Source organism: Hippopotamus amphibius, chromosome 12, assembly GCF_030028045.1.
Source record: "Hippopotamus amphibius kiboko isolate mHipAmp2 chromosome 12, mHipAmp2.hap2, whole genome shotgun sequence".
NCBI lineage: Eukaryota > Metazoa > Chordata > Mammalia > Artiodactyla > Hippopotamidae > Hippopotamus > Hippopotamus amphibius.
Window position 1 is genome coordinate 85,894,876 of NC_080197.1, and position 23,050 is coordinate 85,917,925.

The following is a 23,050-nucleotide window of genomic DNA, read 5'->3' on the forward strand; positions in this document are numbered from 1 at the left end:
GTATGACCTTCAGAAGTTTACAAAGACAGAATGACAAGGCTAATTGCCTTCTTGCTTGGTATCAGGTTGATTGGCTTGGTTAATCCTCTCTACCCATGGAACACACCCACAGATATAGCAGGTATCCAGGTAGAGCTGTTCCAATGAGAGCTGGAGCCACACTTTGCTGGTTAGCCACCTCACCTTCTGCTGCGAGGCTCAGGCTTGCCAGCTTTGTATCACCCAGAAGGCTCACTTGTCAGTCACTGGAGGAGCCCTAGACATGGCCCAGGTCAACCTGAGGGCTCTTCTGGAGTTTGGGCCTTAGACAAGCATAGTTACTCTACAACTAATCCAGGGAGGCCTACTGTCAGGCTGGGTATAATGCCAACGGTCTCCATGAAGTTAGACTGTCTCATAGGATGTCTCAAAAATTCTGGAATTTCCAGTGAATTAAAACCCAAATGATGCTATGGTTCACCCACAGGAAAAGGCTGGACCTACGCTATGTCTGATGGGCTAAGTTTAGACTCAGGTAGCCCCCTCAGGCATCTTAAAAGCCAGACCTTTAAAATCAAGAGGCCAGGAACAAGTAAGAGAAGACCCCCTAAACGTTCTGTGTTTCTGTCACCAATCCTAGGCTCAAGGTCAAGTGGCAAAGGTGTTACCACAGACATGACAAAGAGGCCAACAATAAGACTTCCCACAGAAGACCCTAGAACATTAGTCCCCATGTCAGTCATCATGTCTCCCGTAAAGAAATAAAAGGCAGGCAGGCCTGTCACTCATGGAAAGGTACATGTTTGCCTGCACAAGCAAATCCTGACCTAGGCTATTTTAGGGCCTCACCTGGCTGTCTCCTTCCACTCGGCATCTTCTCCCTCTTTCAGGCAGATCTCATCCAGCTCTGTGAACAGCTCGTGGGGCACATGCTCTTCATCATCCTCAGTGCCAAGAATGAACTGAACACGCTGAGATGGTGTGTCTGGAAAAGCAGCCACAGAGAAAGGTCTGCTCCCAGCCTCAACTTAGAACAGAAATAGCATCCTGTCATACTCAGCACACCTGGGAGCCTTACAACTTCAGGAACATATAGAAGATAATCCTGAACTCCGATCAAAAAGATTTCTTTATTCCCAGAAAAACGCTATCCTTTGGAAGCAGTTTCATGGGAGGAAAAAATCAAGTAAGACCATTTGAAGAAAACCCATGAGAAACTAGAAATCTGATGAATTTGATCAAAAGGAATGGCTAATTCTCTAGCAAACGATTTAACCTTCGATGATATTGATTTGGGGGGCCTGAACTATGAAGTTTTCAGGAAGATACTTTTGATTCTTGGAGGCATTTCTTCTTCTGGGAAGCAAGCTGGGAAAATTCTACAGAAGGGCTACAGAATCAAGACCACCACCTGCTCCATATCCATCTCATACCCCCTCAGCCTCACCCGGCCTCCCAGCGTAGACACACATCCCCTCCCTCCCGGGGTGTTACCGTGGGCCAGGGCCTCCGGGCCTTCCTCCCCCTGGCTGGCTCCCTTGCCCCGCCCTCGTCTCCGGTGCTTCTGGCCGTGGGCTCGGTGGTGCCGATGGCTCTGCCGGCCCAGCGGCATCCGGACCCCCACGTACAGAGTCCTGTGACCTGAAAAGAAGCAGAAGGTCTGTAGAGAGAACTCCTTTAGGAAAAGGAGGCTCGTATATTCGAGAGGGGAGAAGAAAAAGAGTATAGTCCTTTGGCCTGGCCACAACTCTGTAATGACAAAACATCAAAGACCTCCAGGACTGAAGCTGTAGAGACAGGGGAGTTGAAGGTCTCCATCCTGTATGTGGCTGCAGGAGTGTTGTTAAGATCAAAGGAAATAATGTGAGTGAACATGATTTGCATACTGTAGAGGCCAAAACAAATGCCAGTTGTTGCTACTACAGCAACAATTTGAGCAACTGATAAAACGTGATGTGGTCACGCCATGACACCTACAGCAGGTCTTGGCAGGGAGGCCGTCTGGGAAAGTGGTTAAGTGCTCAAGTCAACCTGCCTGGGTCCAAAACTTGACTTCACCACTCACTAGCCATGGGACCCTGAACAAAGTATCGAATCCCTCTGTGACTGCCTTAACAAGGAAAACTGAAGCTTATTCTTTAAACTCAGAGGATTCTCATGAGCAGTAAATAAGATAATGTATGTAAAATGCTTAACACAATGCCTAGAATCAATGTTAGCAGCCAGTAAATTCCAGGATCAGCTTCCATTATATTTTTTATGCATCGTAGAATATACCGTCTAGAATAGAAGTGAGAGACAAAGCGTAAGGGGCATAAGGCTGGGAGCGTAAGGGAGAGATATTAAAAAACAGATACAAAAAAAAGACATACAAAAAGAGGGGAACATGAGAAAATAAGTGATCCCATAGTATTCCTCTCTAATTCCTCCTTCCTGCTCTCTCATTCCATCCATCAACCTTACATTGTTTTGTTCCTGACTTCCAGGTTTCTTTCACCTCCACCTGGGTTCCCTGGTCTTCCAGGTGAGCCTGGCGCCCAGAATCAATAGCTGCAGGGCTGCCACGCGGGGATACACAGAGTCGTGATCTTTCCCACTTCGGCCCAGTTACTGCTGCTCGACACTCGAGATCTCAAGCTGCTTCCCCACATCTTCCACCACAGAAGCTGTTACAATCTTTAGTCACTGCCTTCAAATCCACAACCTTACCCACACTTCCTCCCTGTGAGCAGGTGACCCTGCTTCACACTATTGTACTGAAAAGACAGGCCCTGTCCTGGGAACTCCCTCCATTCTCAGCCAGGCTCACTTTCCTCCTCCAGCTTCTCCTCTCTTCCAGGCTAATGAGCATCGCCTCCCACCCCGCTGCGTCCCACTCCATCAGGTATCCTCAGCCTCTCCTTTCCATCCATCCCTTCCATGGGTTTCTCAAGTCTCTCGTAACTAAAAAAGAAATATTCCTACCACATGACCCAGCAATGCCACTCCTGGCTATAAATCTTAAAAACACAAAAACACTAATTCGAAAAGATACATGTAACCCAATGTTCATAGCAGCATTATTTACAATAATAGCCAAGATATGGAAGCAACCTAAGTGTCCATTAACTGATGAATGGATAAAAAAGATGTGGTACATATATACAATGAAATATTACTCAGCCATAAAAAAAGAATGAAATTTTGCCATTTGCAGCAACGTGGATGGACTTGAATGGCACTATACTAAATGAAATAAATCAGACAGAGAAAGACAAATACTCTGTGATATCACTATGTTGAATCTAAAAAATACAACAAACTAGTGAATAAAACAAAAAAGAAGCAGACACAGTTATAGAGAACAAACTAGTGGTTAGCAGTGGTCAGGGAGAGGAGAGAGAGGCAATGCAGGAGTGGGGGGAAAAGGGTTATTGTAGGATCATATGAAATCATGTGTGTGAAACTTTTGAAAACTATAAAGATTTAAAGAATCTTTCATTCAATAAATATATAAATAAATAGTTAAATATTTTAAAATAAAAATTAAAAATTAAAAAAATTTTAAAAAAGGTTCCCAATGCAGTGCTACTCTCTGCCTGTCCCCTTCCCTTCCCTATCAAGTCATGTTCAAGAACAGTCTACCGACCTCGTTCCCTTTCCTCACCATCCCCTTGTTCCACAGCCTCCGCATGTGGCCGCTCTCCACTGAAACTGCCCTCATGAGGGACACCAAAGCCCACTAAACCACCAAATCTCCATCAGCTTATGTCTCTCTCAGTTCAATTCAAAAGACTTTCTGGAGCGCTCACCACGCTCCAGGCAGCAGCCCCACCCCTGCCTTGACCACTTCCTCCCCTCGGTGGTCTGGACTCCCCCCACACTGTGCCACTGCTTTCCCTGGCCCGCTTGTACTCTTCTGACTGCTTCTCCAGCCTTTCCACAATCCACCAAAGGAAGGCCTCCCAGGTTTCTGCCTTGGCCCCTTTCTTCTCTCTGTTTAGTGATATTTACTCTCCTGATTTCAAAGTTTACTTCTACAAATGACCCCCAAATCTTTTTCTCCAGTGACTCAGGATGTTCAAAGCAAACTCACCATCCTCCATCTCAAATCAGACTCATACTAATTTCTTCCATGTCTCTGTTCATGGCATTCTCTCAACATTCCAGGCTTGAAATCTCAGCATTACCTTGTTTCCACCTTGCCCCTCAGCGCTCTATTCCACAGATTAGGGATGTCAAGTCTCTCTCCTCCCACTTTGACAACAGCAGGGGCCTCCTTCCTGCCTCCCCCACCAATTCGATCCTACAAATAAATCCTCCTGAAGCACTGCTCTGATCACAGCTCACTCTTACAGTCAGGACCCTTCATGCTCCAAAATGCTCGGGCCCCAGCCTCCTTTCTAGTCTTTTCTTCCTCTAGAACAAATTATACATGCAATAGAGAAATAAAGGGAATGTTCTCTAAAGGAACTGAGTGATCAGCTCAAGAGAGATCAAAGTGGAAATCCCACACATACACCAAATAAATGTTCTGGGGGAAAAAATTAGAGATGTACACCTTCTGCATCTACCCCAACAACAGAACTCCTGGTTTTGACTCCGTCTCCTCCTCATGGCCACAGCTGATGCTCCCACCCTCATCTCACACTCTCCTCCACCCAAACCAAACTGCTCTTCCACAGATATGCCAATGCTTTCTGGACACTGACTTGGCTCACTCCTTCAAGATTCCTTGCAAATGCACCTTCCTGCTTGGTATTCCTGCTGATCCCCCAATCAGATGTCCTGCCTCCTTCCTGTAAATCCTGAGTCCTCGCTAGCATTCTCCTATGCACTTATCGTATGCCTTGCATTAAAGTTAGGCTTCTATCGGTCCTTCTCCCACTATTTATCTGCAAGCTCCTCAAAGTCCCAGGTCAGACCTTCTTCCCCTTGGAATCCATCACATAACAAAGCATAGTATCTTCCACATGGTCATCACTCCACAAATATTCAGAAAATGGAATATCTCCTATGTGCCTCCACCAGGAACTTAACCCCTTAGGACTCTCTCAGGAGACTACAACCTGACCTAAGAAGGCCACTGATCTGAAAGGGGCCACAACAGGAACATGTGACCAAAGTGAGTGTGTTTAGAGTAGATGAAATACTCACCAGGGCATTACATGATTGAGAAGGTCCTAGCCAGCCTGAGAACAGTTCCTGGATAAGGGGACTTTTGGAAAGAGTTACTAAGGAAGACTTTTGCTTCTCTAAGCTTTTTTGGTCCAATCAGTTCCCACAAACAGTAGCCAACCACAGCACCTGCCTTTTGAAAACACCAGAGAGACAGGCCCAGAAATGAAAACAAGCCCCAGCAGGGGACAGAGCTAAGAATGACCAAGTGGCTACCAGAAAACTAGACAGCAGCTTCTAGGCTGGAGACTCAGAAGCAGCGACTTCGGTATTCTGAGTGAAATCAGAAGAGATGACAAACAAATGGACACTGGGAAATGAATACAGCATCAATAAAATCCAGTCCATCTAAGGGGATTCTGCAGCCCAGTGACTTTACTAAATCAATCCTGTAGTCACTTTGCTGGCCTTTCAACGGCTCTGCTACCCACACAGTCTTCGTCCCCCTCATCTACCTACCTACTCACCCAAACTCTGCCTTCTTCCAAGTCTTTTTTCCAGTAATTATCAAACCTACTCTCTGGGGACTGTGTGTAAATACAAGTATTCATTTAGTAAAACTTATTAGAAGATGTAATTGTAGAGTTTATTTTTTAAACGAGTGTGTACACACATACTGAGAGCAATCACTAGTGAACTGGGACTGAATCTTGCAGAGCAGGACAGAAATCACAGGGGTGCCCACCCTGCATATGGAGCCCAGCCTGCCGAGGAGGGCGTTCCCAGCGTGCTGTTTATCGAGCATGCGCACAGAACTCCTTAGCGCACACCGACGGGGGTCCCACCCCCTGGGCTCCAGCTTGACTCAAAGTCAGTAACCGCAGGGGGATTCTAACACGTGGAGCACATACAAGCCTTTTTTTTTTTTCAACTTATAACTAAGGCCAAATGGCTCTTACCTCTGTTGAAAACTTATTAGGAGGTACCAAACTTACTCTAGGATTCATTAATCTAATAGTTAATCAGTAATAATGATCTGCCAGAAAAGATGGGAAAAGCCATTCCTCTAATTAAAGCCACTGCTCCGTGTTCCTCTGGGACTGGGGGCACTGGGAGAGTCCACTGAAGCAATCATGGACTACTGCTCTTCCTGAGTTTCTCTTTGGAAATCTGTCCTAATGTTTGCTTTTGACTCTTCCCACATATATAAAGAAGAAATGTCCTGGTTTAATGCACCTTCTCCTGTTGATGGAGTTAATTTATGCCCCCCAAAACCCCCACATTTACAAAAGTCTCTGACAATGTCCAGAGACTACATCTCAGAAGTAGTTCTGAAAATGGTTTATGTCATGTGGTGCAGAGGGTATAGAACAAAGGGGAAGGAAGACCCAGAGATTTACCTGCAGGCGCAGAACCTTGTATCACGGCATACACAGCAAATTAGAACACAATTCGAACAATTTATTTGTCTTCCATCAGACGGGGACTGATTTTATTCCATGTCTTCAAGAGATAGCACTTCCTCGAGTGTAGCCTTACTGAGCCCTAGGTCTGCCCTCAGAGTGAGTCAGGATGGAACCCACAGCACAGTCGATCCTACAGCAAATCCCAACTTCCTCTGTTCCTCTCCAGAGCTACTCGAGAACCACATCAGCCCTAAGGAGTGGGGACTATTTGTCCTCCACTGCCTGTGGTGCTTTTTTTTTTTAGGTGCTAATGTAAACAAGATTCTCGTTTTCAAAAAGTACTGTGTATAAAGGACTGTTTCCCCATACGCTACCCCCAGCAATGCCATCATCACAGACGGCCTTCTTTTACAGGAAAATGGAGACTGCGTAAGGAATAGATGATGTCATCTTGAGAAGATGCTGCCAATTACTCAGCTGACCTCTGTGATGATGGAACCCAGTCCTCGGGATCCAAGAGAGTTCGCCCAGGCTTATTATTCTACTCCCAAGTAGATAAGAGTGATCGTAAATGGTTACCTCCTTGCTGAGGGCAAAGGTCTAGCGGGCCCAGACATCTAAACTAAAAGTAAAAGTACTCTCACGGTGCAGTGAGACGGTAGAGAGGCAAAAGGACTATCAGGGCAGAAGAAGGGGTGCGGCAACACATAAAAATGTTCATATGATGGAGCAGGATGATGACGTTGGGTGGTTAACGCTGGGTACCGTCCTCCCTTGCAGGCAGTGTGGCAGAGTGGAAAGAGCTGAATTCCATCCCAGCCTCACCTGCTATTAGGTTAGATGACCCTGAGCAGTTTCCCCATCATGTAAAATAGGGATGATACCTATCTGCCTGGGTTGCTGTAAAGATTAAAAAGACAACTTGTGCAAAGTGCCTAATCAAATGCCTGTCACACAAGGGGCATTCAACAAATGTTAGCCTCCCACCTCCACACCCTTCCTTCTTCCTCCTTCTCCCAACTGCTGAAACCCACATTGGCTCCTCTTCCATCTGGTCAAAATAACTTGGAAAGCTTGACCTTGATATAGCCGAACTCCACTGACCTCCACAGAGCCACCCACACAGGTTCTCATGGTAACAGACCCAGAGGCTGAGTCATCCTCTACAGCTTTGGCTCTCCCATCCAAAGGACAAGTTTTCTCTGGGGATTGTACAACTTTGATGAAAAAAAAAACAAAAGAAAAAACCAGCACAGGAACAAGCGGTACAGAGAAAACATTTCACATGCTGTCTCAGTCACTAGAAAGTTGCTGTATCACAGCCTTCGACATTGCAGGAGATGCTGCAGAGATTTCATAAGGCTTTTGAGCCAAATGTGGGTTCTCGTTAAAGCCATAGTGGACACGAGCCTTTATTTAATAAACCTGAGCATCACCATCATTATGAGGAAACTAGGATCCGTGGGAGAAAGGAAAGCAGAAGGACAGCACAAAAAGGTCATGTGGGGAGCTAGGGGCGGGGAGGAGAGAAAGGAAGAAGAGCCTTGATAAGGTAAACTAGACAGAGCAGGTCAATTAAAAGGCCTCTTCCTTCCCTTCCACTTCAGTGGATTTTCATACAACTCTGTGCTATGAACTCTCAGTGAATATGTTATAGGTGTGTGGGTGTGTTGCCTTTTCTTGTCTAGATGAAAACACCAGGCAGAAAGGGTATAGTTAGAATGGGAAGAGCAAACATTGGAAATGGGGTAAAAACAGGGTTTTATAGCCGAACTGAGGTTTTAAAACTATTTGTATTTTATTTTCTTTTGTATAGGTTTGCATTTATATTTCTAAGCAGTTGTCAAGAATCAATAAACTGACCTGAGTGCTTCACATTCTCAAGGAATAGGTCATTTATTAATATTTATATTGGACTTTACTGTGCTCAAAGCACTGTCTCACAAACTGTCTACTAGATCCTAACAGTAAGACAGATACTATTATCCCTACTTTTATTTAACACATGAAGAAAATGAGGCTAAAGGAAATTAAGTAATTTTTCCCCAAGGTCTCACAATTAGTGAACAAGAGTTAGGACTCCAGCCCAGGTCTCCTGATGGCAAAGCTGTTCCTTCCACACCAGGGTGCCTCTCCCTGATTTCCCTCAGTACATAGAATTGCAGTGCTTACCTTCCAACTCTTCTTTCTCATAGTGGATGTTGAGAATTGTACTGGTCCCACCCTGATCCACCACAGCTTCTTCATCTGGTCTCTGTTGAAACATAAATTAGTAGCCACAGTAATACCCATACATTCACTCAAACACTCATTCAAGTACCATGTGTGTGCCACACCCTTTACATAACACTGAGGGGGGGAACCCAATGGTTTACAGATTTTTTTTTCCTAATAAATTTATTTATTTATTTATTGGCTGTGTTGGGTCTTTCTTGTGCGCAGGCTTTCTTTTAGTTGCAGTGAGTGGGGGCTACTCTTCGTTGTGGTGCACGGGCTCCTCATTGCCGTGGCTTCTCTTGTTGCGGAGTATGGGCTCTAGGTGTGTGGGCTTCAGTAGTTGCAGCACATGGGCTTCAGTAGTTGAAGCACATGGGCTCAATAGTTGTGGCTCACGGGCTCTAAAGCGCAGGCTCAATAGTTGTGGCGCATGGGCTTAGTTGCTCTCCAGCATGTGGGATCTTCCTGGAGCAGGGATCGAACCCGTGTCCCCTGCATTGGCAGGCAGATTCTTAACCACTGCACCACCTAGGAAGCCCTACAGATATTTTTAATTTCAATCTCACAATAACTCTGAGATGCAAACATGGCAGCCATTTTTTTCTTATTTCATAAACAAGCAGCCTGAGATTCAGAAAACTTTAAGTAATTATTGCTCAAGGTCAGAAATATGGTAAAAGGCAGAGCTAGGACTGAGTCCAGGTCTTGTGACTGCGGATCCCATGCCTTCCCCACCTCCCCACTCCACCCATACGTCTGTTTGACATGTTGGCATTTTGCAAGTGGTGTCAACCATATTGTCTCATTTGGTATAAGCTGGTCTCTTTGATGTCTCTGTTTACCACTCTCTCCTTGAAATTCTCCGTCCTGCTCCTCTGTCCCATCCTAAGGCTCATCTCCTTCCTCCAACCATAATTCCCAAGGAAGAGTCCTCTACTTTTTGTTTCCCATGCTTGAGTCTTACAATTTCAACCGCAGCCTGAAGCTGTGAGGCTTAGTATTTGACAAACCACTAAAATGCTGTGCCTCAAGAGCCATGTGTTCAAAACCCAACTAATCTTCCTTCCAAACTAGCACCCTGTACCCATTTACTTACTCTTACCCATGACTCCATCATTTCTTAGTCCACATTTGAAATCTCAAACTTATTTATTCATCCATTCCATGTACTGAGGGCCCATCATATGTCTTCCAGGAAACAGGTCCCTTTCCTTATCAAGTCCTCCTTTGCAACTTCTTAAGAATTCACTCTCATCTCTCATCTTTTCTATCCCCCACTCTCCAGCCCTTTTGGACATAGTGGACATTTTTTCAGTTCTGGAAGCGTACTCATTTTCTTCCCTGAGGGCTGTTCCCTCGGCCTAGAACTATCGCCCTCTGCCTGCTACTCCCACCTCCATCACTGGCAGCTAACACTTATTCATCATCCCATCTCAGCCTAAATGCACTTCCTTAGAAGCCTTCCCTGACTACCCCCCATTTGTATGCCCCCATAGTACACTGTGTTTCTCCTTAGTAAGGACCTGTCTCTGCTCCCTTAAGGGAGGGACCATACCTGTCTTCCTCACCACTGTTTCTCCAGCACCCTGCAGCCTTTTCACATAGTAGGTGCTCAATACATCTTTGTTAAAAGAATGAATATAATGGCATCTACCTTAACAAGACCCTTACCAGACCCTGAATTATTTCAAAAAAGGTCTTAGTTAATTTCCCTGCCAATCAATTTCCTTTACGAAGCCTGCAGCTCCAGCCAGGCTCTGGGCACTGTGCACATTCCCACATTCACACCTCTGCCCACTGAATGGTCATCTAACATTCCCTTCCCTAACCCTCCAGCTCACCATATCCTCACCATCCTTCTAGATTCTGCTCAGATTTCCAGCTTATGGTTCTAATTTTACTATTTTGAAGTTATGCTCCAAAATAAGGCAACCCTGAACACAAGGCAATCCATTTTCCCAATGAAAAGATTCAAAAAAAGTTTTTGAGGCCAAATAAAATTTTAGGGAAGCAGATGAAATAGTCAAATGTCTACTTATAGTGTTTTATTTATGAATTTAGTTTTATAGGCATATTTTAGACTATATATTATTACTACCATGGAATAATCTCCAAGAAATAATGTTTAGTTTAAAAGTGAGGTGGAGAAAACTGTTTAATTTGCTAACTTTTATCTAAGAAAGAGTGTTGGAACAAAAACATCTGCTTACACTTAAAGAGATTTAAAGGAAGAATAAGCCACCAAAAAAAGTTTTTAAATAGTTACCTACAGAGGAAGGAGGGAATGAGGTAAAGAAGACAAGGATAGAAATTAGACTTCTTCGAAGATAACTTATTTTGCAAATATTTTTACATAATTTCCAAGCAAATTAATTTAATTAATTTTTTAAAAAGCCAAAATTTTAAATTTTAAAAAGCAACTCCTAGAAATCCAAAAACAAAATGAAAACAAATGCCAAATTGACAACATAACTATTTCAAGAGAAATTATTCCCAGTAACTTTAAAACATAAACAACTGACTGAACTTCTTTAGTGACATACACCCCAAGGACAAAAAGGATTTGAAAAGATCTGAAACTGCTTTTTAGTTGTCATATTGTTGCTTGTAGTATTGGTGTTATTTCTCTAAGACTGTTGTATATTGTGAAATAAAATGAATGATTATGTGAAGTTACTCCAGCATCTTCAGTGCGATTGAGACCTGGGGTTCTCAGCAGGGCTGAAAGGAGATACAGTTGTAAGATGAAGTTAAGTAAAAACCAGGTAGCCTTGAATCTGAATTGGAAGTATCAACAAGAATATATACATGATATACTTATATCTTTAAATGTTTTAAAATTTATAAATTTATATTTCCTTATCTCTGTCCAGACAAAAGGCCTAGAGAAAAACGATCAGCAAGTAGCAATAAGTAACATCAGCACCTAGATTGTGTCTCTTAAAATACCATTTTCTGGGACTTCTTGCTGGCGCAGTGGTTAAGAATCTGCCTGCCAACACAGGGGACACAGGTTCGATCCCTCATCCAGGAAGATCCCACATGCTGTGGAGCAACTAAGTCCGTGCACCACAACTACGAGCCTGTGCTCTAGAGCCCAAGAGCCACAACTACTGAGCCCACATGCTGCAACTACTGATGCCTGAGTGCCTAGAGCCCGTGCTCCACAGCAAGAGAAGCCACCGCACTGAGAAGCCCGCTCACTGCAATGAAGACTAGCCCCAACTCATCACAACTAGAGAAAGCCTGCACGCAGCAACGAAGACCCAATGCAGCCAAAAAATAATAAATAAAACAAAGTAAAATACGATTTTCTACTCAGGGTCCAACTTTGAGAGGTCCCTTGCCAAAAATAGAACAATTTGAGCATCAGTAAGGGTAATAACTGTAATAGACTGAATATATCAAATATGTTTAAATCCATGAGTTCGCCATGTCACTTTAAAAATTAGCTAATCAGTCAACATTGGAGGATAATACTAGCAAACCAACTCATTATTTTGCAAACTGGCAAAAATTTATTCTAGCTTTCCTTTTATAAATTGTACCATATAGTGGTACCATAGAGTAGATGAGAGAAGCTTCTTATTATAGAGAAAAATAAATAAAAAAGGAATGTTAGAATTAGAACATCACCATTTTGCAATCCCTAATGGACTGCATTGATTTTCAAGGCCACTAACATCACAAAAAGAGAGAGAACCAGATACTATGCGCCTCCTAATGGGAGACCTTATCACCACCCATGAGGTAATCTTACCAAATAAATTGTCCCTGAATCTGATCAGGACTCTAAATCCAAATACCAATTTACCGAAAATGCAAAGAAACAGAGTTCCATGGAAAAACACCACCACAGGAATATAACCAGCAAAGTCCAGACTGTAGGAAACTCCATAGTTATAGAATAAATCCTCTCCCCGCCATCTTTTTTTAAATAAATAATTGCAAGAGACAGAGAGAGACAGAGAGTGAGGAAGGCAAAACCCATAGGTTAAAAGAGACAACAGACCATTTACAATGTGTGGACTTAATTTGAATCCTGATTTAAACTAACTAAAATAAATTTTTGGTTATTTATAAAATAATTTTTAAAGTTATGACATTTGAGACAATTGGAAATTTTTATCTTTTATGATATTAAAGAAATTGTTATTTTCTCTTTAGGTGATACTATCCTTATTTTTTAAAGAATCCTTATCTTTTAGTATTCATACTGAAATATTTACAGATAAAACTGAACAATTACAGATATGTAAAATAACATGTTAACTTAGAAATACTACTTTTCTCACATTTTATAAAATAACGTTATTCAAAATCATCAAATATATCTTTAACATCAATGTTTCCCTCATTACCATAGATGCTTTGTGTCAGCTTTCCAGAGCATGTCAGTTTCACTTCTATCTAGGTTGTAGAGACTTTTTATGAAAGTCAAGTCCTTTCTGAAGAATAACTTTTAGGTGGAAAAAAGTTACTTTTATTTTAGACTTGTTATTTGTGAACTTCCTGACAGCGAGAGTCACATATTTTCACCTTTTTGTTCTCCCAGAGCCTAATACAGCAGCTTACCATTGTAAGTAGCCTGCGCTCCTGTAAGTTACAGGAGGGTAGGTACTGTGTCTTACGTTCACCACTGCATACCTAGCACTTAGTACAATGTCCAGTATGTGGTGGGTATCCAATATATTTTGAGGAATAAATATTTGTTAGTTTTTTTAACTCTTTCTCATATGATCATATATTTCCTCATAAAACTTCACATATATGTTTACCTATATACATATATATGAGTAATTTTTCATGTTGGCTTCCCCAAAGGTTTGTGATATCCAGAGGGTAGGGACCAATTAATTACAATGCTTAGGACTGTCCACAAACACCTCACACAGCATTGAATATAGCAGGAAATGGGGGCGTGGGATATGCAGAGGGAGGGATGATTGATTTCTTGACTCTAAAACTGTGAAAGCAAAATATAAAGAGCAAGGTCAATCTTCTAAAAAATTCAGGTTAAAAATCAACTGATTTGTTTTCCTAGTTTAGATTGGTCAATCACAGTCTAAAGTCACTGAATAAATGTTCATCTACTTTCTTTGTCTTGCCAACGAAAACAGCCATTGTCAAACACCATTGGCCAGAGCATTTGAAAGGCAGGCTTGAATGTGAATGTGTGGCCCTCACTTGGATCCTGGTACAAATAAGCCAACTATTTTTAAAACCTGTAAGGTTGCTAACAGAAATTTAATCAATTGGGTGGGTACATGATTAAAGAATTATTGTCAATTTTTAAGTATAATAATAATACAGGAGTATCTCGTTTTATTGTGCTTCACTTTATTGCACTTCACAGATACTGTATTTTTTACAAATTGAAGGCTTGTGGCAACCCTGCACCAAGCAAGACTACTGGCACCATTTTCCAACATTATTTGCTCACTTCATGTCTCTGTGTCACATTTTGGTGATTCGCAATATTTCAGACTTTTTCATTATTATTATATTTGTTATGGTGATCTGTGATCACTGATCTTTGGTACTATTAATGTAATTGTTTTAGGGCACCACAAACCATGCTCATATAAGACAGCAAACTTGGGACCTCCCTGGTGATGCAGTGGTTACGAATCCGCCTGCCAATGCAGAGGACACGGGTTCAAGCCCTGGTCCAGGAAGATCCCACATGCCGTGGAGCAACTAAGCCCGTGCGCCACAGCTACTAAAGCCTGAGCGCCTAGAGCCCATGCTCCACAACAAGAGAAGCCACTGCAAGGAGAAGGCCGTGCACTGCAACGAAGAGTAGCCCCCACTCTCCCCGTGCACAGCAATGAAGACCCAACACAGCCAACAATTAATTAATTAATTGATTGCTTAAAAAAAAGACAGCAAACAATCGATAAACGTTGTCTGTGTTCAGATGAGCAGTTCCCCATCTCTCTCCCTCTTCAGGCCTCCCTATTACCTGAGACACAACAATATTGAAATTAGGCCAATTAATAACCCAACAATGGCCTCTACGTGTTCAAGTGAAAGGAAGAGTTACACATCTCTCACTTTAAATCAAAAGCCAGAAATGATTAAGCTTAGTGAGGAAGGCATGTTGAAAGCCGAGATAGCCGAGATAGGCCAAAAGCTAGGCCTCTTGCACCAAACAGTTAGCCAACTTGTGAATGCACAGGAGAAGTTCTTGAAGGAAATTAAAAGTGCTAATCCAGTGAACACTCAAATGAGAAGAAAGCAAAACAGCTTTATTGTTGATGTGAAGAAAGTGTTAGTGATATGGATAGAAGATCAAAACAGTCACAATTTTCCCTTAAGCTAAAATGTAATCCAGAGAAAGACCCTCACTCTCTTCAATGCTATGAAAGCTAAGAGAGGTGAAGAAGCCACAGAATAAAAGTCTGAAGCTAGCAGAGCTTGGTTCATGAGGTTTAAGGAAAGAAGCCGTCTCTATAACACAAACGTGCAAGGTGAAGCAGCAAGTGCTGATACAGAAGCTGCAGCAAGCTATCCAGAAGCTCTAGCTATCTCAGATAATTTAATGACGGTGGCTACACTAAACAACAGAGTTTCAGTGTAGGACTCTCATAGCTAGAGAGAAGTCAATGCCTGACATCAAAGCTTCGAAGGACAGGCTGACTCTCCTGTTAAGGGCTAATGAAGCTGGTGACTGTAAGATGAAGCCAGTGCTCATCTGCCATCCCCAAACCCTAGGGCCCTTCAGAGTTATGCTAAATCTATCCTGCCTGTGTTCTATCAATGAAACAACAAAGCCTGGATGACAGCATATATGTTGACAACATGGTTTACTGTATATTTTAAGCCCACTGTTGAGATCTACTGCTCAGAAAAAAAGATTCTTTTCAAAATATTACTGCTCATTGACAATGGCCCTGGCCACCCAAGAGCTCTGATGGAGGTGTACGAGATTCATGTTGTTTTCAATACTGTTAACACAATATCCATTCTGTAGCCCACGGATCAAGGAGTCATTCTGACTTTCCAGACTTAATATTTAAGAGATACATTTCATAAGGCTGTAGCTGCCATTCTAGGTGCCATTAAGAATATTCTTGATTCTTGGTAGAGGCCAAAATATCAACACGAACAGGAGTTTGGAGGAAGATAATTCCAACCCTCATGGATGACTTTGAGGGGTTCAAGACTTCAGAGGAGGAAGTAACTGCAGATGTGGTGGAAATAGCAAGAGAACTAGAATTAGAAGTGGAGCCTGAAGATGGGACTGAGTTGCTGCAATCTCATGATGAACTTGAACAGAGGAGGAGTTGCTTCTTATGGATGAGCAGAGACAGTGGAAGCTACTCCTGGTGAAGATGCTGCGAAGACTGTTGAAACGACAACAAAGGATTTAGACTGTTACGTAAACTTAGTTGATAAAGCAGAGGCAGGGTGTGAGAGGACTGACTCCAGTTTTGAAAGAAGTTCTACTGTGGGTAAAACACTATCATACAGCATTGCAGGCTACAGAAAAATCATTCATGGAAGGAAGAGCCAATGGATGTAGCAAACCTCACTGTGCTGTCTTATTTTAAGAAACTGCAACAGCCACCCCAGCCTTCAGCAACCACCACCCTGATCCGTCAGCAGTCATCAACATCAAGGGGAGACCCTCCACGAGCAAAAAGATTATAACTCACTAACGGCTCAGATGAGAGTTAGCATGTTTTAGCAATAAATTATTTTTTAATTAAGGTGTGTACATTTTTAGATATAATGCTATTATATACAGTGGACTACAGTATAGTGTAAACACAGCTTTTATATGCATTTATATCCAGAAAATTTGTGTGACTTGCTTTATTGCAATATTTGCTTTATTGTGGGGGTCTGGAATTGAACCTGCAATATTTCCAAGGTAAGCCCGTATTGTGATAGGTGGTTATGTCATTTTTTTTAAAAGGGCCCTTAATCTTTTTTAAATTTATTTATTTATTTATTGGCTGTGTTGGGTCTTCGTTGCTGCACATAGGCTTTCTCTAGTTGCGGCGAGTGGGGCTACTCTTCGTTGCGGTGCGTGGTTTCTCATTGCGGTGGCTTCTCTTGTTGTGGAGCACGGGCTCCAGGCACGTGGGCTTCAGTAGTTGCAGCATGCGGGCTCAACAGTTGTGGCTCACAGGCTCTAAAGTGCAGGTTCAGCAGTTGTGGTGCATGGGCTTAGTTGCTCTGTGACATGTGAGATCTTCCCAGACCAGGCCTCGAACCCAAGTCCCCTGCATTGGCAGGCAGATTCTTAACCACTACACTACCAGGGAAGTCCCGAGGGCCCTTAATCTTAAGTGATACATACTTAATGATATGATGTCTGGGATTTGGACAATGGGTAGACCCATAAATGCAACAAGATAGGTTGTTTGTTCATTGTTGAAGTCAGGTCATAGGGTACATGATGATTCATTTTTCAAGTCTCTCTACTTTGGTATATGCTTCAAATGTTCCATAAATTTCAAATTATTAAAGTTTGCTTAAAATCATAAGAAATGAAAAGAAAGGAACATCAAGTCTCATCAGTCTGTGCTTGCTGCAGATTCCTTACCAGTTGATTATTACTTCCTCTGAGACCATCATTATTAATGGCAGAGAGGATTTCTTTTTTTTTTTTTTTTAAGAGGCTACTTTTTTTTTATTGGCAACTCAATCTCTACATATATACAGTATTGCACAAATTATAAGTGGGTTGATAATTATATTAACAATACAAATTCATGAGCATTTACATAAAGCTACTGCTAGGTTTTGGTGCATTTTTTGCTAAGTACTTTATTAAATATGACAAACATAAAGGAACTCAGCTACTTCATAAGAATCGGCTTTCAAAAAAAGCAAATATGTCATCTCACACAACACTTAATATATCAAACCCAGGAAAATCAAAAAACTAAATGACTAAAGGAATACTGTTGGTGATAAAAATGTTAGGTTAAAATGTTAGGCTTAAAATTTTACCAACTGGACTTAAGATACAGAGTGTACAGGTATTGGGACTTGTTCTGCTTCCCAATTACAACTGCATTCCAAAAGAACAGTTCTGGGTTGTTACAAAGTCTTCTTTCCCCTCCTCCTGAACCACAATGGTAATTCACATAAATGGGCTTTAAAATAAGATTCTTCTCACCCAAAATAAAATAAAGCTAAATATGCTCTCTAAATTACAAAAAAATCTTATCAAAATGTTCACCAGATAAAGAAGCCAGATCACCTGTTGACCTTCACTGACTGTCTCAGAGTGCAGAGCTGTCTCTGAGGCCTGTCACCTACAAGAGGGGAAGATGTGGGTGGTCCTGGCTCTACCCCTACCTAGCCTGCAGTGTAGGGAGGACAAAAGCCCTTCAGTCCTCTGGGGTTTTGCTTCCCCAGGTATAGAATTGAGGGGGTGGGCTAGATGGCTTTTAAGAGGCCTTCGAACTAAAAGGATCTAAGTCAGTTTGACATCCCATCTCTGAGCATTTAGGGTGGCAAAAGAAATGGATTTAAAATCAGGTGCGTGAAGTATTTACCGAACTATTCTGCACTACAGTTCAAGGAAATCTTTGTCCATTACTTTAATCTAATGGCTGGGGATGCTACAGGGTAAGCAAATGAGGTATCGTTAACAAGGAAATTTTGGATAAAAACAGAGAAACGCTGTGCCAAGTTTGGGTGGAAAAACAATGCACCACCACATCATACCAGCAGTCAAGACTTCCTGCCTCTGAATTTTAAAAGCCATCAATCTTATTGGGAGATGTACATTCAAGGCTTTCAAAAGATCTACAGTGCACACCTGTTAAGAGTATGTTTTCTGAAATCCTCCCAGGAAGGCAACTTCCATGAAACTAGTTCTAACAGAAAGGATGCAGGAAGGAGAATTGAATTGCAGGGTAAAAATTTTTTTCTTTACAGACCAGAAAGATGACCCAAAGAGAGCGATGGACTCTCATTTTCTGTCCCCTATAAAGAACACAAGTATCAATTCTTCTGGAAACTAACACACTGGCTTCATTTTCAAATGCATCACTTTATTTTTCTTGTAAGGCAGCCATACATTACAAACCTCAAGCATGTGACAGTCACATGATTTCTTCAATAAGCCCTAGAGCTTCCAAAGCTCTCCTGGGGCCTACAGCCCAAGCAGTCCTGAGGAGTCAAATATTAAAGCTTTCTCCACAGCCACACGTTCCTTTGATGTTTGGGTTATTGAACACAAACTCATTGGATAATTTGTCTTCAACATAGTCCATTTCTGTTCCTAAAAGTGTCAGCTGTGCTTTCTTCTCGATGAACACTCTGACTCCATCTTGAACAACTTCTTCATCAGAGTCTCCTTTTGTCTTTGTATATTCTAGAGTGTAGGAAAGGCCATTACAACCCCTGGTTCGGACACCAACTTTCACACCAACGTGTTCAGGCTTATCTTTAAGAAGCTGTTTTATCTTGTTTACTGCTGAAGGTGTTTTTACTTTATCCAAAGCCATAGGGGTTTCTATTCCTTGTAGCAGAAACTTTCCATCCTCAATACTGTATTTCCTTAGTCATTCCCCAGGCAATTTTCATTTTTTGCAGGGTGAGGGCGGCCCGGGTGGCCTGCACCTTCCTCTTGCTCACAGCCCGGACGGTGGCCCGGACTAACGAAGCCGACATCCTCGCCGTCCCGGCGCCCCGCTGCCTCGGGCCGGAGCTCGGCCACCTCAGCCTCTCTCCATGGACACGGCGGGCGCATTGACACCACCAGCTCCGGCGCCCAGAGAGGATTTCTTAACCATGGATTTCCAGGGTTCCTATGAGTGGGCTTTAAAGGATTATGTGTGGGTGTGCATTTTTCTTGGAACAGGGTCCATAACTTTCATCAGATTCTCAGGGGACCTTGTGACTCAGAAAAATATTAGAGTAAAAACCACACTGTATAAGTTTAGGAGAAAAAGGAAAGGAGGGAGGGAGGGAAAGAAAAAGGGAAAGGAGGGTGAACTAGAGAAAAGACCCTGTTTCTGTATGTCTTACTGGCTCATGACAGTGACCCACTGTGTAAATGCGAATGGACTTGGATGCCTAGCTGAAGGACTAAGTAAGATAAAAAGAACTAAGAGGGTTAAATACACATTAAAACATTGAAATTGCAAGGCACATCGTGAGAAATAAAGCCCTGTTACGAGCCTTGAAAAATGGATGAATTATAGCTGAGTAGCAGACCAGATTCTCACTTACAGTTAATGGACAAATTAAAAGGCAGAGGCAGGGCTGAGTCTTACATAATGGCCCCAGATCCCTGAAGCAGCCACAGAGGCTGCAGGCGAAGGGGAAGCAGAAGGCAGTGGAGCTGACCTTGAGCCCTCCCCCTGACCCCTCCCTGCGGCTCCACTCTGAACCTGCAGGGTGGCAGTCCTGCCAGACTCACCTCCGCCTCCTTTCCTGCGGTCAGTCTCAGACTCTCTCACCTCCAAAGACCCCTTTCATCTTTTATCCAACATTTTCAAATAACACCCTCCTTCCCCACCCACCTAGCAACAACAACAAGTCAAGTATTTATTGAGTTTTGATACACTTAACCGTTTTTAAATCAACAAATATAGAAGTGACTTCCAGGGTTTCTAATCAACAAACTGAGTCACTACTATTAGTATTGGGAACAAATATTTCCTGAGCACTTACTGTAGACCTAGCATCATGCTTTACATATCTCACCTCACTTAATCCTCACAACAGTCCTAAATCAAGGCTAAGTAAGATCTCACAAGAACTAAGTGAGATAGGAGGAACTCCAACTCAAGTCTCTTTGTATTCATGTTATACACTATAACGTATTAACATCATACACCAACAGTGCCAATAGCAAAGAACCTGGCCATTTGAAAGAGCTCAGGTCACCTAATCATGGATTCATGTCCACAGTGAAAACAGCTCAAGATTATCACATTGTTACCTTCTTAAATTCTTGTACTTCACACTGCCTTTACTGACAAGAATTCCAAGAGTTCTCCATCCCCTTATTCACTTCCAACTCCCTCTTCACTGGGAAAGCCCATGAGTTCTGACCTCTTGTAGACCCCACCACTGAACCTGACCCACAGACCCCCAACTTTCTAATGCCCTCAATTTGACTTCCTCACTGAATGCAGACAACCTATAGCAACAAAAAGAGGTTCCGTGAGGACGTGTGAACCTGCTCTACACCTCCTCTCGGTGGCCACAAGCTCCTGAACACCCATGAGCTTCTTATCCTGACTCTTCAGCAGCCTGCTATGGGCCTAAAACTCCAAAGTGGCTCTGGTTTCTCAGTGATTTTTTTTTTCTGAACCCCACTTGGAGTCACTCCTGTTTAGCACAACTTTTCAGTTAGCACATTGTGGTTGGCAAAATAATGGCCCCCAAAGGACTTGCACATCTTAATCCCTGGAACCTATGAAAAATATGGCAATGGGGAACTAAGGTTGCAGATGGAAATAGGGTTGCCAATCAGTGGACCTTAAAATAAGGACATCTGGATTATCCAGTGGGTATCACAAGGGTCCCTGAAAGCAGAAGAGGGAGGCAGAAGAGTGGAGTCAGAGAATGAGGTCTGATGACAAAAGCAGGGTCTAAGAAATGCTTTTGACTGCACAGCAAGGGAACTGTGAGCCAAGGAATGCAGGCAGCCTCGTGAAGCTGAAGAAGTGAAGGAAACAGATTCTCCCCTAGAACCTCCAGAAAGAAGCAGCCCCGCCAACACGTTGATTTTAGCGCAGTGAGACTTGTGCTGAACTTCTGAACTACAGAACTGTAAGAGAATCAGTTTGTGTTGTTTTAAGCCGATAAATTTGTGGTCGTTTTTTAGGGCAGCAATAGAGACTAATACATACATTAATGGCTTCCTAACTAGCAAGACCAGAGTAAACTGGTTATTACCTTACAGGAAACAACCAACCTCTCTGTTATCTCAGATTTGCTGCTGTTACCTAGCAGCAGATTTAGAATAAACACATTGCTTTTCTGTGTCCTGATGACCACTGTGACAGGCTCAACTGAGAGCCCTGTCTACCCTGCCAAGGCAAACCATGAGCTAAGACAATTATCTACACGTTCAGAAGGAAGTAAATTTGCAACTGAATTGTCCCCCAAGCCTGCCTCAATTTTCTGCTTGGCAGGAAAGTCCACATCTCTCCTACTGAAGCTCCCAGGTAGAGCCACGCCAGGCAAAGAGAATGCTCCCATGTTCCCCAATTCCCAACAGGAAAGGAACACCTAGTGTGTGGTGGGAAAGGCTGGAGGCGTCTGGATTGCAGACTGCAAGGCAGTGAGAGGAGAAGCTGCTATGGTTGATGCGTTTGTGCAGTAACATTCAGCAAATACATACTGACTGCCTCCCATGAACTGACCGTGATCCTCAGAAAAGTCATCCGCTCTCTATAAAGCCATTCATTCATTCGCTCAGCAAATATTTATTGAGCACCAACATGTGCCAGGGCTGCTGGCCACTAGCACCTGAGAGTTTTTTCAGGTCTACTTTAAAACATAAAGTGTGACTCTCTTCCCGTCCACCAAGATTCCCAATTATCACCCATTCACCAGGATTTGTGTGAAGATTTCTGCAAAATTCCCCATGCTAAGCCGGCCTGATTCACATGAAAGCCTTGGAGATTGTCCAGACTCACTTGCTCCCCTCTCTGCCACTTGCACCTTCTCTGAACCTCCCTGTGGTTCCCAGCAGCACGTGGCTCAAGTGCTGACAGTTCCAACCTCTCTAGCCTTCTCTTCCAGAAATGCTTTCTGCTCGGTTCTGGAAGTGCTGATCAGGAGAATTCTGAAGCTACAAGATGTCCCTAGTTCCAGTCTAAACTAGGGGCTCTCCCCCAAGCTTTCTGATCTTCTTCCATTCTTACTATCCCCTTTAAGAACTCACCGACTCCTAAAATTGTGATAACCACCTCCGGAGATCTCATCAAAAATTCAATAATGCAGGCCTTCATCAACTCATCCTAAATTCCAACAGCCGCCTAGCTGGCCTCCTTCATTCCATCTCTTCCCACTCTAATACATCCTTTGTCCACCTTGCCACACGTATCTTCCCAAACATGTTCAAGTGCTCATTCTGAATCAGGCACCTGTCTAGGTGTCAGAGACAAGCCACGGTAATGTAGAGTGATTAAGGGCACTCTCTTTGGAGAGGGCCAGCTCTGCCACTTATTAGAAGTTACTTAACCTCTCTGCATCTTGGTTTCCTCATTTGGAAAAAAAAAGCATAGTAAGGGCATGTAAGTTTCAGAGTTACTGAGAGAATTAAAGGAGATAATGCATGGAAAGCACTTGGCACAGTACCTGGCACATGGCAAGCACTCAGTACAAGTTCACTTACATAAAAAACAACATCAAAGGGAGCT

At 42.8% G+C, this 23,050-nt stretch overlaps 2 protein-coding genes across 2 annotated transcripts in view; both read right to left on the bottom strand.

Annotated features, from left to right (window-relative positions):
- The window catches only part of SLC4A8 (solute carrier family 4 member 8), a 76,401-nt gene that overhangs the window by 50,025 nt on the left and 3,326 nt on the right, over positions 1–23,050 (bottom strand). Inside the window, exons 2-4 of the mRNA XM_057701185.1 lie at positions 8,655–8,736; positions 1,474–1,620; positions 829–964 (exon numbers count right to left, since the gene is read on the bottom strand). Coding sequence (XP_057557168.1) covers positions 829–964; positions 1,474–1,620; positions 8,655–8,736 — 365 coding nt within the window. The remainder of the gene's footprint in view (positions 1–828; positions 965–1,473; positions 1,621–8,654; positions 8,737–23,050) is intronic.
- Positions 18,096–19,432, bottom strand: LOC130832648 (iron-sulfur cluster assembly 1 homolog, mitochondrial-like). Its single transcript, XM_057701187.1, has 2 exons — positions 19,259–19,432; positions 18,096–19,200 (listed from the first exon to the last, which is right to left on the bottom strand). The coding sequence occupies exons 1-2, from the start codon at positions 19,338–19,340 to the stop codon at positions 18,845–18,847; spliced, it is 438 nt and encodes a 145-aa protein (XP_057557170.1). The 5' UTR covers positions 19,341–19,432; the 3' UTR covers positions 18,096–18,844.